Raw genomic sequence first — 16,583 nt, 5'->3', positions numbered from 1 at the left:
AAAAAAAAAAAAAAAAAAAAAATATATATATATATATAATAATAATAATACGTGTTATATTAAATATTTATCCGCGCAATACCTCACATGCTTGCTGTGAATGGCGCCTTTGTTATCGATCTTCATCGCGCTTGGAATGCAAGGTACAAAATCGGAAATCGATTGCACGACGTTTTTGCTGCACTTGCCGCATTTGAATAACGTAGCCAACGAGCTATAATGACCCTTCTTATTATCCGGGATAACTTCTACTAGTGATATGATTAATTTACAAAACAGACGACTTTGAATTTTGTCTTTCTTGTCCTTTAGCATTTCGACGTCCTCGTTAGTAAATAATTCGGCCAATCTATTCACATTTATTCAATAAAACAATGATGAAGTGTAGAGAGGTTTCAGTTATTTTCATTTCATTGTTGATATAACAAATAATTCTGCCAAAATGAAATTATATCGAAACTATCAGTGATATACATGCCTCGTAAGAAGATTATCGTCCAGACATGTTAAGATCGTTGACGTTTTCAAAATGTCTGACATATTGTCGTGACAATATTCAAGACAATTTTCCAGAAGTGGTTCCATTTGCAGGAAACAAGCAGATACCATAACTGGAATTACATTATTAGCCTCGAGAACCGGCCATTCGGATTTCTTTATGATATCCTTTTTTACCCATCTCATCAGCCAGTCGAAGATAACAACGTCACAATGTACCGATATGTCTATTTCGTCGAGTTTTTGTCCGGCCGTTACGTCAGCAAAATAACACATCTTTTGTACAAGAAGCTTCTGTGGACATCGGAAGTTCTTTCTGATATTTTTGTCTTCGTCACATACGTGGATCTCTACTTCGTTCCTGAAACATGATAGATATAGCAATAGAGCGTTATTGATATAATAATACGCTATTATTCACAGTCTATTTGCTATACAGTGTGTTTGACAATTAATGATATACCTGTTGTGTGTAAGTAGAACTCATTGAACTGAACAAGAAAGTCCTCTACTATTTTGCAAATAATCATATAGATTTTTAATTACTAATTGAAGAAGAAATTTGATGCATTATCATACATAATCATGCATAATCATACACTAGTCTGTTTTAATTAATAACTCAAAATTTTATGTGATTGTTTTCGAAATGATAGAGGAATTTTGATTCAATTTGATAAGTCTTATCTGCACATAAGGGTGCATTATTAATTGTCAAACACTTTATTTTGAGCATGTAGCTTACTCCAATGGTTTTTTATTTGTCTTATTTTTCTCCTTGTCTTTCTCTTTGTGAGTTAGAGTTACTGTCTTATTTTCGACTATGTTACCCACTGAAGCACATTTTTTAGCATCTACAGTAGTAGATTTTTTAATAACAGGCTGTGACAGCGAAGATTTCGGGAGCATGTACGGCAACACAGAATCCAATAATCCCTCGTGTAAAATATCCCTCAGATTTTCCTTCATGATTTTTGCTAAGCCATATCTGCTTTCTTCTGCATGCTCTTTAGGCTGCATACTCTTTTCTTCTTCATTGTCAACTTGATTTTCCAACAATTGTTTCTCTTCTCTAACATTACCCTCAATTTTTAAACATTCATTAGAATTTTCTGTGTCATTAGGTTTTTGTATAGAATCATCTTTATCAGATGTCTCATAAATGCTAGTACTGTTAGATATTGCAGAAAACTGTGAGCTCACTACACTCTCAGATGTACATGGACTTGCTAATTTATTATTTGTTATTTGTAGTGATAGATCCTGTGCAAGAGAATTGTTTTTGTGTTGTTGTTCTTGTGTTTTAATGTCACAACTGGTGTCATGGTATGTTCTACCATCATCTTGATCTAAATTGATCCTTGTTAATTCATGCCAGTCAATTTCACTATTTGCACTCAGTATGGTAGCCACACCTTCAAAACTGTCACTAACTTGATATGAAGTTCTCATAAATTCGAAAAATGTTCCAATTGTTAATTTGGAATGCTTTTCCTCCTGAAGGTTGCGTAATCTTTCAACTAAATTCAAAGTGTTTATTATTACTATTGTCTACAATTTTACAAATTTTTACACTGCAATTTATGATGCAGTTCAATCTATTTAATGTAATTATAAATCAATTTATTGCAATTTTTTATCTGATCAGTAGCAGCTCAACAAAAATTGTGCTAATTTCTGTGGCATTGTATATGGAGATCCAGAAATCATCAAAATATATCAAACAAAAAGTGCAGTATCCAGAGTCTAATGTTGGTGCAGCCTAGGATACCAGTAAGTTTACATGTACCTTCGTTACTTGTTGAAGCACATGATTTTAATACTGCGTATGTATTCAAAGTTACATCATTACTTTTACGTGATTCCATGTTTACCCGAGTGAGAAAATATTGCAATTATTGCAAGTATTGCAATTTGACTTTTTCCTGTAAAGTTATCTAAAACGAAAAGTTATTTTATGTCACAAAAGTTATATAATGCAGATGTCATCAGCTTTTGAAAAGCATCGAAAGGAATTTTTGAGATGAGTGATACATGTAAATACTTTACTTGGATCATATTGAAGTTCGCCCGGCTCGGTTTTCCATTCTTTCGGCAATGTAAATCATTTTCAAGTCAGAAAAGTTCGTTTTTGCTATTAACTCTATTAATGAATAGAGACAAGGTAAATCCTAACCTTTGTTCGAAAAATTTCAATAAACAAGCTTCTAGCGGGTTTATCGATTAGACCCGATATTGTTAGTTTCAAAGATTTCAATGGGCGCATTCAGCGGAAAAAGCACTCAGGGACCAATTATGAGCGGAAGCAATCACGAGCGAAAACTGTGGAACGCTCGTGATTGGTTCCACTCTCGTTCCGCGCTCCGCTATTCCGCTACATGGGTTTGGGGAGCGTCCCGATTGACCACGGTACGATTGAACACAACCAACCGATGAAAAGAATTATCTAGTGAATTACTAGGTCGAACCAATCATTACAATCTGTGTCCAATCGTATCGTGGTCAATCGGGTCCCACTCTGGGTTTGCACTCTCATGCTTCTCTCTGCAGAAAGTGAGATTAGTTTGGACTCTGACTTACGAGATGGCACTAAACTTCTATACGCAAAAACACATAGTGCCCTTTTGACACTTTCCTCTCTATTAAATTCTCTGTTCTATGGAATTCTCTTTGAGATTTTGACGTCCGGTTGCCTATAGTTTTAACACGTGACAGTTCTTGTTAATCGCAAATATTTCCTTGATGAGTTGATGTTGGAATGAGTAATTTTCCTACTAGGTAACATATTGTTAAATTTCATCACGGCACATTCGCTTTATTCGTGACATTAGAATCAACTCTCATCTAGTTGAGTTTTAATCTATCATAGGTATATTATTTTTTCTTTTTTAAAGTATTACTTACCTAATATGTTTTTATCCATGCACTGATATTAACTAATTCTGATTATTCTAATAATATGTTATATTATTAATAATTTATTCAAGATTTTCTAGGCAAAATAAGTTACAGTAGTGAACTTATTTTCTACTGACAATGGTACGAGCAAATAAGAGGGATATCTTAAACATAGGCAGTGTCCTGAACGATTCTACTAGGCCTCTCAAGGAGCGATTCCGTGCTCTATTTACATTGAGGAATATTGGTGGTGCAACAGCTATAGATCAGATTCATGCTTGTTTCAAAGATCAATCTGCACTGCTGAAGCATGAATTGGCTTATTGTTTGGGCCAGATGAAAGATCCAGCAGCCATTAGTATTCTAACCAGTGTCTTGGAAGACCTATCACAAGAGCCAATGGTACGTCATGAAGCAGGTACGTGTTTAATGCATATAAATCTCTTGTTCAACCTCTGTGATTATTTATCCAAGAAAATAATGAATAAATAAATAACAGTACTAAAAAATACTCATTTTCTTCCAGGAGAAGCATTGGGTGCTATTGGTGAGCCTACTGTGATCCCATTATTGGAAAAATACAGCAAAGATCCTGTGCCTGAAGTAGCAGAGACCTGTGATTTGGCATTGAGTCGACTGAGATGGTTGGAGTCCAACAGCAATGCAGATGGTTCACAGAACAATCCATATATGACTATTGATCCTGCACCAGCTGCAGAAATAACAGATGTGCGTGTTCTGAGGAAGATCTTGTTAGACCAAAGCGAAACACTGTTTAATAGATATAGGGCAATGTTCTCATTGAGGAATTTAAATACTTTAGAGAGCATTCTCACCCTCGTTGAAGGTAATTTAACTCAGTAATTTAACATAATAACACAGTAATTAAATTCAGTAATTTTTAATTTTTAGTAATTTAATTTTTAATTTTTAGTAATTTAATTTTTAATTTTAGTAATTTTTCACATAACCATTGTGTGAGTGTCAATTAATTAACAAATATCCGATTCTTCATGAAGGTTTGAAAACTGGCAGTGCCTTGTTCAAACATGAGGTGGCCTTTGTATTGGGGCAACTTCAGGAAGAGGCATCTGTGCCGGGACTGCGGGCGTCGTTGGAGAACACGGACGAGAACGAGATGGTCAGGCATGAATGCGCAGAAGCCTTGGGCTCCATTGCCACTCCCGAGTGCTACGAGATTTTGAACAAGTACCTGAACGACAGTAAAAGAGTTGTCCGCGAGAGCTGTATAATCGCCTTGGACATGTGCGAGTACGAGAACAGCGCGGAATTTCAGTATGCAGATACATTGGCCAAGCTTCCTTGCACCGCGTAACGTTCGTCTTCAGAATGCCTGATGCACCTTATTTCCGCGGAAAAAGAAGAGAAATATAAATCACTTTCAACATCTACACGCTCAACCGAACGTTCCAGTGAAACGCTGAATAACGAATTAATATGTTTAGCATACTTAGGAAATCAGTGTTTTTCTTTTCCTCATTTCAACTCCCGACTATGCTCCCGATCGTAATTGACTATTAGTTTTGTAAGTTCCTTCTTTTCTATCTTTTTTCTCAAACCTAAGTAACCTTTGTAAATTTACGATCTCAGTGATCGTGAATTGCATAATTACAGAAAGAAATTTTAATAGACAAATATCTCCGACATGATTTATTTTTTATAATTTATGACTATACTGTAAATTAGAGCATATGTCACATTTGTCTGAACGTCTTGGCAATTGATTTTTAGACTCACTTTTTTATGTTTGTTGAGAACTGAATTGCAACGACCATTTTAAGCAACTTATTTTTTTTATTAAGTGTATATATATACATACATATATATATTTTTTTTAGATGAACAGATTGTACTGTGTGCTATTAGAGTGAAATATATAAATTAGACAAATGTATAAATTAGCGTTGAAGAGAGAAGAAATTAGATTCCAATGTAGTACCAATTTAGCTAAAAAAAAAAAAGAAACGGGTCAAGTGAGGCCAGCCATAACACCGTATAAATATGATTTAAACGGAAAAACGTATGTGAATTAACGTGATGTTGATGAGAAATTAATTACTTTATGTATGAAACGCGCAACAAACTCCAGGCGAACATATTAAAAATCTAAAGATTTAAAGATTGTAAGAAAATACAGAAAGTGCAATTGGAAGGTACAGAAATAACGGGTCTAATATTTATTATACCAGTGTTCATAATTGAATCTTATATTTAAAACTGTCTTAAATTTCCCTTCAATTATTCCATAGTTAATGAATTGATTCGTACTTCAAACTGACTTAAAACTTAAGCTTTAAATATAAGATCCTATGAATACCGGTCTTACACCGGTCTTACCCGTATTTGCTCGCCAATCAATGGCTCGCTGAAATCAGTGATACAAAGTCACGGAACGAAAAGACAAATAGAGAAAGTCTAATCCTTTGTCCACAACTTTGCTTTAATCTTTAAGCCGTAATAAATTGACCAACCACAGTCGATTCTTTAAAAAATAAGGAATTAAAGCAAGGACAAAAGGTGGACAAGAGGTCATGCGTGGGCGATAGAGTGCAACGTAGTTGACGCATGCATACGGAGATTTGGCTAGTAGCATTTGTAAATGTTAAAAGTTTGTAACACTGGCGCCAAAATCGAATCGCGCGGCGCAGCAATAAGAACATATTTTACGACGATCGTTTACCGGTTTCCGCGATTTCAGCTAGCGAATTTCGCGTCCGTATCATCGTTGGGAGTGCAAGTCTCGCGCGTTTGTTATGACGAGATATCGTGAAATAAGAGTTGGAAATGATTGCGTCGTGGAACGAGTAGCTGCGGAGCGGTCGACAGTCCCGAGGAAAGTATCGCGCGCTCGTCGTGACAATAGCGGTTGGAAATACGATTTTTAAATCGCTGTTCCTCACCGTCAGATGAGAGTATTGTGCGCGAATGTTATCGGGACTGCCGCAAGTAAATTGTTCGTCGTGACAAGATATCGTTGAATAAGCGTTCGAAATGGACATGTTGCGAAACGGACAGTCGATAGTTTTGAGAACAGTATCACGCATTCGTTGTATTCTAGTATTCTCGCCATAAGTGAATATTCGGAGTGTCAGGACGGAGCAACCGAGCCAGAATGCCTAGTATCAATGCCATTATCAGTGACAACCGGGAATTAAGAGGCTCGATTGGAAAACTAGGACCAAGAGGCTAGGACCTAAAGCTAGGAGCCAGAGAGGACGCAGAACGTGTCCAGCGATATATGATAATTCTGTTTTAATATAAGTTAAATAATTCAGTGTAACATTGTAACGTTAAAGTAAGACAATAACTGACAGCTTGAGATTTTATATTAAAAATTTTGTATTCGTTTTCGTCACATATGCTCCTATTTATTTTTGCACGTACTTTCATTGCGTAAAAGCATTTGTAATTCTGTGTAACCAATACGACGTAAACTTTGCAGAAAAATGTCAGTGTTCTGTCGGTAAAGTTTTCAACTTCAGCATCCCCTTAAGAAAAAAGTCTACTTGCTTCCCTTAGTACTGTTTGATTTGAATGGTAGTGCCATTGCAGGGAAGGGATTATAATATCTTAATGTCGAATTAACGCGGCGCAATTAACACTCGAAGCGAGTGCGTAACCGAATCGATCGTGATAGAAGTGTACGTTTCGTCGTCGTCAAGTGAGACGTTACTTTTCCGAGAAAACGGTAAAATTGCTAAGATCGAATCGTACGGCGATGTATGCGGGTAATGCACCGCTAATGACGAGCGAGTTGCGATAAAGCCCGCGACGCGAACGAGGCATTCCCGACATCGAGATCGATCGATCGACCGACCGACCGGTCGCACTATTCCTCCTCCGCTCCTTCCCTTCCCTCTTCTCGCTCTTTCGACGTTCTTCATCGTAGACTTGATTCAATCCGATTCAAATTTCCACCCTAATCACGCTCAATCGCGAGTGCTGACTATAACCGCGACGGTTGGATTTTGAAGTCGTCGGTTTCATGAATATCGCGTGTTATCACGCGAATTCATTGGCATATATTCGTAGCTTCCCGCGGAGACAATCGTACCTCGTGTCTGTCCTCGTTGCTTTAATCAAAATCAGGATTATTATCATCGATAATCGTCGAGTCGGTGCGTATGAAAAGAGCAATATGACGTGTCTAGATTCCAGATCAGCACATTCTGGGATTATTCTGGATGTATTCAGGACGTCCTGAGATACTCCTCAGGACATCCTAACTCCACTCAGGATGATATTATACTGCCTGGGAAGGCATCGGTGCACAGTGTGAAAAAGAAAGATCAATTTGAAGGGAAATAATTCAATTTTGCGACATTTATATCAACTCGTGACTTCGTCACCACGTAACATTCATAACATTCTATATAATTAGCGCTCGTCCTACTAATCCCACACAGCACAAATGTCCAAAATACATCCTAGAAACGTCCCAGGGATGTGTAATATACCTGGAATGTATAATATCTGTGAGACATATTTTGGACATTTGTGTTATATGGGATGCAATCATCTTATATTACTATAATATCAGATTATTTTATTCGTAAAATAATCATAAAACTTTCTTCTCGCCCTAACAACGAATAAATAGCCGTACGTTGAGAAAAAAATTTTTGGTCTTGATAATTATAAATTATGCTTGAGAAAACATTTTTTTATTAAATTCTACTATAAAGCTAGTGACAATAAATTCATATGTATATTATTATTATCACTTATAACTTAATATACTTATAACTTATATATATTATTATAAATTCATATACATATTACTATTATCACTTTAGAGCAACCAAGAAAAACGCTTAGGTCCAAAAATAATTATAATCTTAGTTAGATCAATCCTTTTTTTCTTTCAGCGTAAAATTAAATCACGCAGTTATAAAATGTAGGTTGGATCATCTTAATTTGATGATTGTTTATTCATTATTATTAGCAAGAGAAAAGTTTCAAGAGTATTTCACGACTCTGCTCAACCGATCGCAAGTGTCATTTTATAGGCATATCTTTTTATTGCAATGTATTTTGCAAATATTTCAAGCGTATATTTTATAGATTTGAAATGAACCTAATGATCTTGACAAGAGATTCGTATGCACTTAAAGTTTATAAAAGAATAAGAATTATTTGTCTTCAGATCGTTTATTTGTCACACTGCGCGCGATATGAAAGAGTGTTCGCCGCGAAGGGAAGAATGATGTTCTCCATTTTAAAAGAAGCTTGACTCGGACTGAATAATGGAGCGGTTAATCAGTTCCTAAAGCGGGGAGAGATTGACGCATTGTAAATATTGGACAAACGGGCATAGTTTGCCAAACCTTCGACATCACAGGTACCCGTGCGAAATTGTAAACTCCGGACGAAACCTTCGGATATTATTATCCGAATATACGTCGCGTATGAGGAAAGCGCAGGTGGTTCTTTCGGTCAGGAAGACACGGCCGATTTTCAAATTTACCTCGCGGTTTTCAGAGTTAGGAAAGTTGCTTTTGAAAAGTAATTTGTTATCGTTACTCTCCACACAACACAACGACTAAAATCGAGACATAAGACGTTTTGAAAACGTCTTAAAAACGTCTTAGAAACGTTTTATGTTTCAAAGTCTTAGAACTTCAAGATGTTTTATGTCCTGATTTGAACATTATGTTGTTGAACATTATGGGTTGTTATCTTAGAAAACTTAGAAAACCATCTCGTTATTGCTGCCGTTATCTATTTCGAGAAGTAACTCGTTATCCTTACTTAAGAAGTAACAAGTCATTACAATCTTTTCATCGACTTCTGAAGAACCTTTCTTTTTTGTCGTCCATTCCATGTAAATGTTCAGCGATTTCTCCAGTGAAAAGCTTGCACCGTTTTGCGCATTCGAGTGTAACCTTCGGACACGATATGTATATCAAAAATATCGTAGCGTGCCTCCTCGATCTCCGCGAACATTTCGCGTCTGTTTCTTTTATCGATCATCGTTATTAAAATGTCTATTATTTAACGCGCCCGGGAAAAATCGCGAGATCTGCGTTGCCGAAAATTCACGTCCACCGCGCGATCTTTTTTTTTCTATATAAATATCTTTTTTTATTTAAAGACACACCTTGGGGAACGATACCACGTTACCCAAGGTGTTCTACCGAGACATTCGCAACGCTATCGCTCATTGTAAAGTATAAGACGATTCTCGCCGGGGTGGGGACGAACGGGGTGGTCGATATTAACTGCGAAGCACCTTCCGCGGAGAACGCGAGTGGCGAAAATACTCCAGTCACATGCCGTCCGCGGTCGAGTGCGCTCGTCGTCGGAATTCGCAATCCTCCGCGCTTCTTTGCACGGCAAGCCCTCGTCCGCTGAAACCGAGGAAGTATCAATCGTTCATAATGCGACGGAAGACATCTCGGGTCCGTTGAACGTCAAACGTCCCGCGTCATCGTTGCGCGTCTCATTCGCGCGCTGCCGCGGCTTTCGTACAGTAAGCTCTCGTCTGTCCCGAAATATTAATCATTTCGCCATACATCACTAGAAGAAGAGAGAAAGAGAGAGAAAAAGGGCCGTAAGGAGAGAGAGAGAAAGAGAAAAAGAATGTGTGTATCCCGTTTGCGCAAAAAGTCTCGTGTAAGATAACGCGAAAATCGAGGAATCGTGATCCGAAGAAAATCTGCATTCGAAAAATTCGCGCGTACGACAATCCCCATGTAGCAGAAACTTCTAAAAAATATTTTAAGTCTGCATTAATAGTCGTTACTTAAAACTCTTACCCCAGGCGAGGTATTTAAATTTGAATTTCGAGTTAGATGTAAGTTTTGCAGTTGATTACAAATGTAATGTCGCATGTATTGTATAATCCAAATGAAAAACTCCAATCTAACTCTAAATTTGGATCTGAGTATCTCACGTGGAACAAGTTTCAACTAACGACTATTAAGCCTTAAGTCCATATTAATAGTCGTTACTTGAAACTTCTTTCTGAGATGCTCAGATTGAGTTCAGAGTTAAATAAGAGTTTTTTTAATTGAATCGTAATTGCAGATATAATGTCATTTGTATCATATAGCTCAACTGAAAAACTTGGATTTAATTCTGTGTGAAAATCTGAGTATCTCACAAACTTCAAGTAACGACTATTAATACAAGTCTTATGCATTTTAAAAAACGTCCTACTTTTTCAGGCATTTTTTGGGTGTTTTTAAGATGTCTTTTAGAAGATTGTGCTATCTGGGTCTTTTTGTAGACCGAAAGGTATCCCCCGAGATTCCTGGAAAGGATTTTTCTCCTGCACCCTTTCATTTCTTTCCAATACACGTAGGTTGACGTTGGTTTGAATTTTAATGCGAGCTATTGACCTTCGGTATCGACCTTCGGTATATACCATCGTGGTGTTAATTGACACGTTGAATGTCACGTTGACGGCCATTTGTGTTATGATATCACTCTCATATAACACATAGTTTAAAAAATGTTTGAGAAATATGTTTCAGACGTTTTATTTTTTCCAAGACGTCTTCACGACGTTTTAAAATATCTTAATGTTTTCTGGGCTGCATCTCATTGAATTACGTACAAAGTATAATTAATTGCATTTGTAAAATCAGTTTTATAGCTAATAGAAAACTGATGAAACGAAGATAGATGCAACTCGAACTGCATTTATTTACCATATCTTTGATAATTTTATTATCAGTTAAGCTTTTATACAATTAACGAAAATCAGTCAACATGTTAAATTAACCCTTTATTTTAAGTTTAGAGAACAGTAATCGATTTCTATTCTACTTGATGTGAGCAGTCATAGGTGAAACCATCGACAGTCTTGCTGAGTTCCAAAAGATTAAAATAAAAGAATTGATTTATCCTATTGAAGAAAATAAATACTCTCTTTGTTGCTTGGAAGATATCTGGAAAAGAATAAATGTCATGAAATAATATAAAATCTTATAAAATAATCAAAAATACTTAAGAAAAAAACGCAAAATTGTACTCTGACAGTATATCAAGAGTTGAAATAATCAGGAAGCGAAAAGGAGGTGAAAAGAAAATGATTCTTAACGCGTTAACTGCTACAATAATATTTTCGAACTTTGTCCTAGACGTTGTTTAAAAATTAGTGTGTTATTTTAATATTTTAATTAATTATATTTATTATTTAGCAAAATTAAGAAGGAAAAAAATTTACGCGAGTTAACTCATAGTTGACGTATCAAAAATTATTTCCACGTGCCAGCTATGAGATACTTGACAGTTGATGTGTCAAGTTTTCACTAGCACTACTCAAATTGCACGTAACAGTTTAACTCTGATCATCATTAATGAAGATAAATCATACGGGGAAAACAGATTAGCCGAATGACAATTTTACAACTAGATGCGTTTTGGCTGAGGAACACAGAACTCTGGTTCTCATGAGGCAAATTCGATTTGTCCGTTTCCTGCAGCCAAAACACATTTGAGTCCACAATGTGCTTTTTGCTTCACTTTTTCTGGCTAAAGTTTAAAATTTTAAGTCAGAAAGAGATACAGAGAAAAAAGCAGGGAGCAAAGAACATATTGTAGATCAAACTTTAGTTGTGTCATTGTCACGTTATTAATTCAACCAATTTCTTCGTGCATGTTTCGTTATCCTCGATTGGTAGAGCGCAACGCTTCGTTATCCTGATTCTCAAGTCGGTTGACGTTTCATTTATTTATTCGCCACGAAGAATTATCTGTGCTGTCTCGCGGCTTCGACGGTGTGCGTGTGTCTTTCAAGAAACGTCGGTGGTACGCACGTTTCCCCGCCGGGTTATGCAATCGCGTTTCGTGCGCGCTACTTTTACGCGAGGTTCGTGCGTCCCGCGAAAGATTCGACGATAAATGAACCCCGCGACTTCGCAAAGCGTCGCGGTGCTATCGCCGTCTTGAAAAATAACCGGCTCGGGTCGTCGTCGCTGTATTTCAATTTGAAAGCTTGCTCGAATACTAGCATTTTCCCCCGGCCATTAGAACATCCGATTTTCGCCAGAGACGCGCGTGCATTTGAGACAGGGTTGGGAAGTAACTCTTATACCGTTACAAGTCACTTTTCTCCTCAGGAACAATTTACAAGTAAACGTACCCAAATGGTACACTCCGATTTCTTTCTAATTTGGCACCAATGTAGAAGTACAAAAAATATTTAGATTATATTTTTGGCCCACTTTGAGTTTCACGGGCAGTTTATAGCTTTTTAATGTTCTCACTCCTATCATCAAAATAGGACAACAAAAATGCATAAGAAGTAAAATTGAATACAAGATATAGTTAAATTTGTTAATTTGTTAATTGTTAATTTTAACAAAATCGGCATAGTTGAGACACAAACCATTCTTTAGTCCAAATTTCTTTAGTCGAGATTTCAACCGAAATATTTTAAATCTGTGCTAAATTAATTAAAAATGGCTCGAATCTCGGTCAAACTGAGAAATTATTTGTATAAATAATTTTTTTCAACTTTTTACATGTTTTTTTTAAACATTTTATTATTTATACAAATAATTTTACACATTTGACTTTATATTCAGAAATCAGCAAAAACGCCTCTATCATTTTATTTTTTATACATTTTTGTTGCACTTGATGATAGAAGTGAGAACAATAAAAAACTATAAACTGCCTGTAAAACTCGAAGTGGGCCAAAATGAAAAAATATAACTTAAATATTTGTTGTACTTTTACATTTGTGCCAAATTAGAAAGAAATCAGAGTGTAACTTTTGAGTAGGTTTACTTGTTAGTGACATCGTTATTTCTTTTATTAGTATCGGTAACGGTAACAAGTTGCTTAAAAAAAGTAATTATTTTAATTTTACTGTTATACACACAACGCCATTACCGTTATGACTGTTTACTTGTGCTCAATAATGACTTGATAAAGCCGGTTCATTAGCAATGTCTGTTTCATAAACTATAGTGACGGTAACGCATTTGCATTTCTTAGATAACGTTAATAAATGCAAACGTTAATTTTATTGTTATTTTATACATGTGGAGAGTTACTTTATATATGGGAAGGCGACACAGTCGTTAAATTGTAAAAATACAATTTTCAGAAGTTGATGATAAAAGTAACAGAAGTTGTAACTGTTCATTAGTTTTTGGTTCAACAGTAACAAATTTTTTTCAAAGTGAATAATTGTAATGAATTATTTTTTTCAAGGATCCATTACTTTTAAAACGTATCTTTTTCAACTTTGATTTGAAATCATGAGAAAATATTATAATAAAAATTGTTAAAATTATATTTCTTTCTTTACAGCGTTTTTTAAAGATGAATTGTATTGAAATTATAGTACAAATTGCTGTAAAAATAGTAAATTTGATGATCTTATCTGGTATAAAAGAGATTCAAGTATATACAATAATTTTGCAGTAAAAAGTCAAATATGTACAACATTTTTAAGTAAATACATAGTAATTTCGGCCATGATTCTGTACGGTTTAAAATTAAAATTAATAAAAATTTCGTTGTAATTTTTATTACACGATAAATAAAATTTAGTTGGATTAACCAAGTATCTGGTAAGGTTACCAGAATTCTGCAGTTTAAATTATCAAACAAGATTTCTGGTTAAACGGAACTTACAGCCGTTCAATTGGAACAGATGTAAGTGCTAGTTAAGAAATCTTGTTCGGTTAACCAGATTTCTGTTAACTTGAACACACAATTCCGGTAACTTCAAGCGGAATTCTGATTCGTATTTCATCAGACATTTAGTTAATCTAACCAAACGCTTTTTTTCCTGCACTTTCTCCATGTAACTTGGCTCACACGCGAGATCGTGGACGACAGGGCGCCCTCGGCGATGCCTTTGACCGATTTTCTTTACCTCGCAAGAAGACACCCGTTTCATGAAACATGCAGCGCGTTTGGAACGTGGCCGTTCGTCCGGTAATTCGTACGCGACAGGCCCTGTCGGTCTCGGCGATTGCAACGACCGGCTGTCTCTGTCACGTCGATCGCATTGTAGCCCGTCGCTGACATGCCGGAAGCAAAACATACGTCAATCATCCACCGTCGATTGCGACGTACATATCTCCGGGAAGAAGTCGTAGACCCCGTCGCTCACGAGTAGGAAGCCACAGAATGTGACGTGGACACAACGTGGAAGCGCAACTTCCCTCGTTCGAATATACTTACACCAGAATGTAATATTCAAGCAGGGCGCGATTAGACGCAAGTTATAACTCGCGAGTCATACTTCCGCCGCGTGGTTTCTCGCTCTTGACGTCACATGGCGATCCGATATGCCCGCAGTAGCGAATACGTGTATGCACTTATGTGTATGTGTGTGTGTGTTAGAGGGAAGCGTAACTCTAGCGACACGTTCAATTCGATTTGCATTCGCATTCGAGGAATTAATCGGTTATACTCGGGGCGGATTGCACGTTTCGTTTCGTGCGCTCGAATCACCGGCTGTCTCATGGTCGTCGTTATTGTCGTCGTCATAAATTCGCTCCACGTCCCGAAATTGCACATTTCGTCTCCCGTGCGGGATAAGGTAAACGTCTGTACACTCTAATAATACTGTACCTAACTCTGAACATTCTTATTGTTTCGATCTTTAAGTACAAATATTTAAACATATAGTATAACAATATTTAAACATATAATATTTAAACAAATATTTACCATATAGGAAATATATATATTCTACGTTTTGAAAGTTTAAATATTCGTATTCGAAAACCGGAATAATAAGAATGTGCAGAGTTAGGTACCAGTGTTATTAATGTCCAGACGTTGATACTTTTACTTTATAGGTAAAAATATCCAAGTATTATGTAAATGATTTGCTTTGGCGTTACCTGCCGATCGTTACAATTGGCATATTCCTATGTTAGCATATTCAGTCTTTACAATCCTAGTTAGTTAACTAGTTGTAGGAAGAATCGATCTGTCTTCGCCTTCCCCTATCGTACTGTTATTATTGTCATTTATGTGGCGTCTTGGCTCTAACCGAACTTGGCTCATAAGAATCAGCAATTCTGTTCATTGCTGCAAAACGCGTTTAGTTCTTCCTCATTGTCATTAATCCAACCAATCTTTTTTCTTCGTGCTATTTCTGTAATTCTTTCCTTCGGCATATAGATCTTGATCGACGCGAGAGTCTCGGGCTTGATACACTGTTTTTCTTTATGCGGTTGTTAGTTCGAATCCACGTCGGTTCGCGCATCCACCCGTCAGCCGAGCAATCGTCATCAATGAGCGATCAGGAGCTGAGACCGCGATTGCGGTGTATCATGAAGGACAATCAGTGGTTCCCGAAGGACGAGACGTAGGGGGACATGTCCCGCTGCTTGTCGTCATCTATGACAGGATCGACAGATGCGGGGCCCCTGCAGCCCCAGGAAGATCCCGTGCCTCTTCCCGTCCAACCGTCGACCTTCGAGCGACCGGTATCGGAGGACAGTTCGTTGACCCGGCGAGATCGTCGCCGTCATCAGCCGCGACGGAAAATGACGTCCGCGCCACCGTCCGGGCAAACGATACAATTGACTCCGCTCTGGGAACATGTGGTACAGTGCGACGTTGATTTTGTTTCATTTACCCAGACAACATAATGTCTAAAATCAGGACATAAGGCGTCTTAAAGATCATCTTTAAGATGTCTTTCAAACGATTTACGTATAAATGTCTTTAAGGCGTCTTAAAGATTATTTTTAGGACGTCTTATGTCCCAATTTTAGACATTATGTTGACTGGGTAGTTTCGCTTTCCTTTATTTTACACAAATTTTTGTGCGAATTCTGTCGGGAATCGTTTGATCTCTGAAATATCGCTCTTAATTTTTTCTGAGTTTCTTAACAATCCTATTCGATCTAAATGAACGGGCTAGCATCGGTCTCGTTTAACCCAAGATTTGTCTATAGATACTTTCTAGCTGTTCTCCAATATATACAAGGTGATTTACCACTGTTGTGCCAAATAGAAGAATCTGTTATACCACTATTGAGTACTATACAGTTCATTCACAGTTGCCATAGTGCGGGTTGTCTAATTCACGGAAACTGAATGATAACATAATGATAACTTCATAAATACGCGTTTCTGGATCTTTGCTTATATAACAAAAATTGTTCTCCGAGGTGTTGTCTTCTATATTCTATTGACGTTTGGCACAACAGTGACGAATCACTCTGTATATAGTGTTT

The 16,583-nt window shown here is 36.8% G+C and overlaps 3 protein-coding genes across 10 annotated transcripts in view; 2 read left to right on the top strand and 1 right to left on the bottom strand.

The window, feature by feature from the left end:
* LOC116849267 (uncharacterized protein KIAA1841 homolog) overlaps positions 1 to 2,732 on the bottom strand; it is a 10,258-nt gene extending 7,526 nt beyond the window's left edge. Inside the window, exons 1-5 of the mRNA XM_032826229.1 lie at positions 2,548 to 2,732; positions 2,288 to 2,435; positions 1,244 to 2,018; positions 479 to 859; positions 83 to 349 (exon numbers count right to left, since the gene is read on the bottom strand). Of these exons, the coding sequence (XP_032682120.1) occupies positions 83 to 349; positions 479 to 859; positions 1,244 to 2,018; positions 2,288 to 2,366 (1,502 nt within the window). The 5' untranslated portion in view covers positions 2,367 to 2,435; positions 2,548 to 2,732. The remainder of the gene's footprint in view (positions 1 to 82; positions 350 to 478; positions 860 to 1,243; positions 2,019 to 2,287; positions 2,436 to 2,547) is intronic.
* A 403-nt stretch (positions 2,733 to 3,135) lies between these two features.
* On the top strand, positions 3,136 to 5,582 carry LOC116849294 (deoxyhypusine hydroxylase). 4 transcript variants are annotated; one of them, XM_032826282.1, is made up of 4 exons: positions 3,136 to 3,276; positions 3,486 to 3,814; positions 3,923 to 4,243; positions 4,416 to 5,582. In XM_032826282.1, exons 2-4 carry the CDS (start codon positions 3,535 to 3,537, stop codon positions 4,730 to 4,732), a joined length of 918 nt encoding a protein of 305 aa, XP_032682173.1. In that variant the 5' UTR covers positions 3,136 to 3,276; positions 3,486 to 3,534; the 3' UTR covers positions 4,733 to 5,582. The 4 variants fall into 4 exon arrangements, with proteins under 4 accessions (XP_032682173.1, XP_032682175.1, XP_032682174.1 ...); XM_032826284.1 differs by having other exon boundaries at positions 3,145 to 3,276; positions 3,495 to 3,814; XM_032826283.1 differs by having other exon boundaries at positions 3,150 to 3,367; positions 3,495 to 3,814.
* A 4,123-nt stretch (positions 5,583 to 9,705) lies between these two features.
* Positions 9,706 to 16,583, top strand: part of LOC116849305 — a 49,108-nt gene continuing 42,230 nt past the window's right edge. For 3 of the 5 annotated variants that reach the window (XM_032826305.1, XM_032826306.1, XM_032826302.1), the window contains exons 1-2: positions 9,706 to 9,889; positions 15,580 to 15,947. In XM_032826305.1, coding sequence (XP_032682196.1) covers positions 15,717 to 15,947 — 231 coding nt within the window. In that variant the 5' untranslated portion in view covers positions 9,706 to 9,889; positions 15,580 to 15,716. Of the gene's footprint in view, positions 9,890 to 14,711; positions 15,948 to 16,583 lie in introns of those variants that run through there. The other 2 variants (XM_032826304.1, XM_032826303.1) reach the window with 2 other exon arrangements.

This window comes from Odontomachus brunneus, unplaced genomic scaffold (genome assembly GCF_010583005.1).
Source record: "Odontomachus brunneus isolate Ranch 3 - 2012 unplaced genomic scaffold, Obru_v1 Obru_scaffold_110, whole genome shotgun sequence".
NCBI lineage: Eukaryota > Metazoa > Arthropoda > Insecta > Hymenoptera > Formicidae > Odontomachus > Odontomachus brunneus.
This window is presented reverse-complemented; position numbering and strand designations above follow the sequence as displayed.

Excerpts from the sequence above, each read along its gene's own strand:
- LOC116849294 (XM_032826282.1), top strand. The coding sequence starts at position 3,535 with ATGGTACGAGCAAATAAGAGGGATATCTTAAACATAGGCAGTGTCCTG. Across the intron at positions 3,815-3,922 it reads AATGGTACGTCATGAAGCAG|GAGAAGCATTGGGTGCTATT; the intron begins GTACGTGTTTAA and ends ATTTTCTTCCAG. Across the intron at positions 4,244-4,415 it reads CATTCTCACCCTCGTTGAAG|GTTTGAAAACTGGCAGTGCC; the intron begins GTAATTTAACTC and ends TTCTTCATGAAG.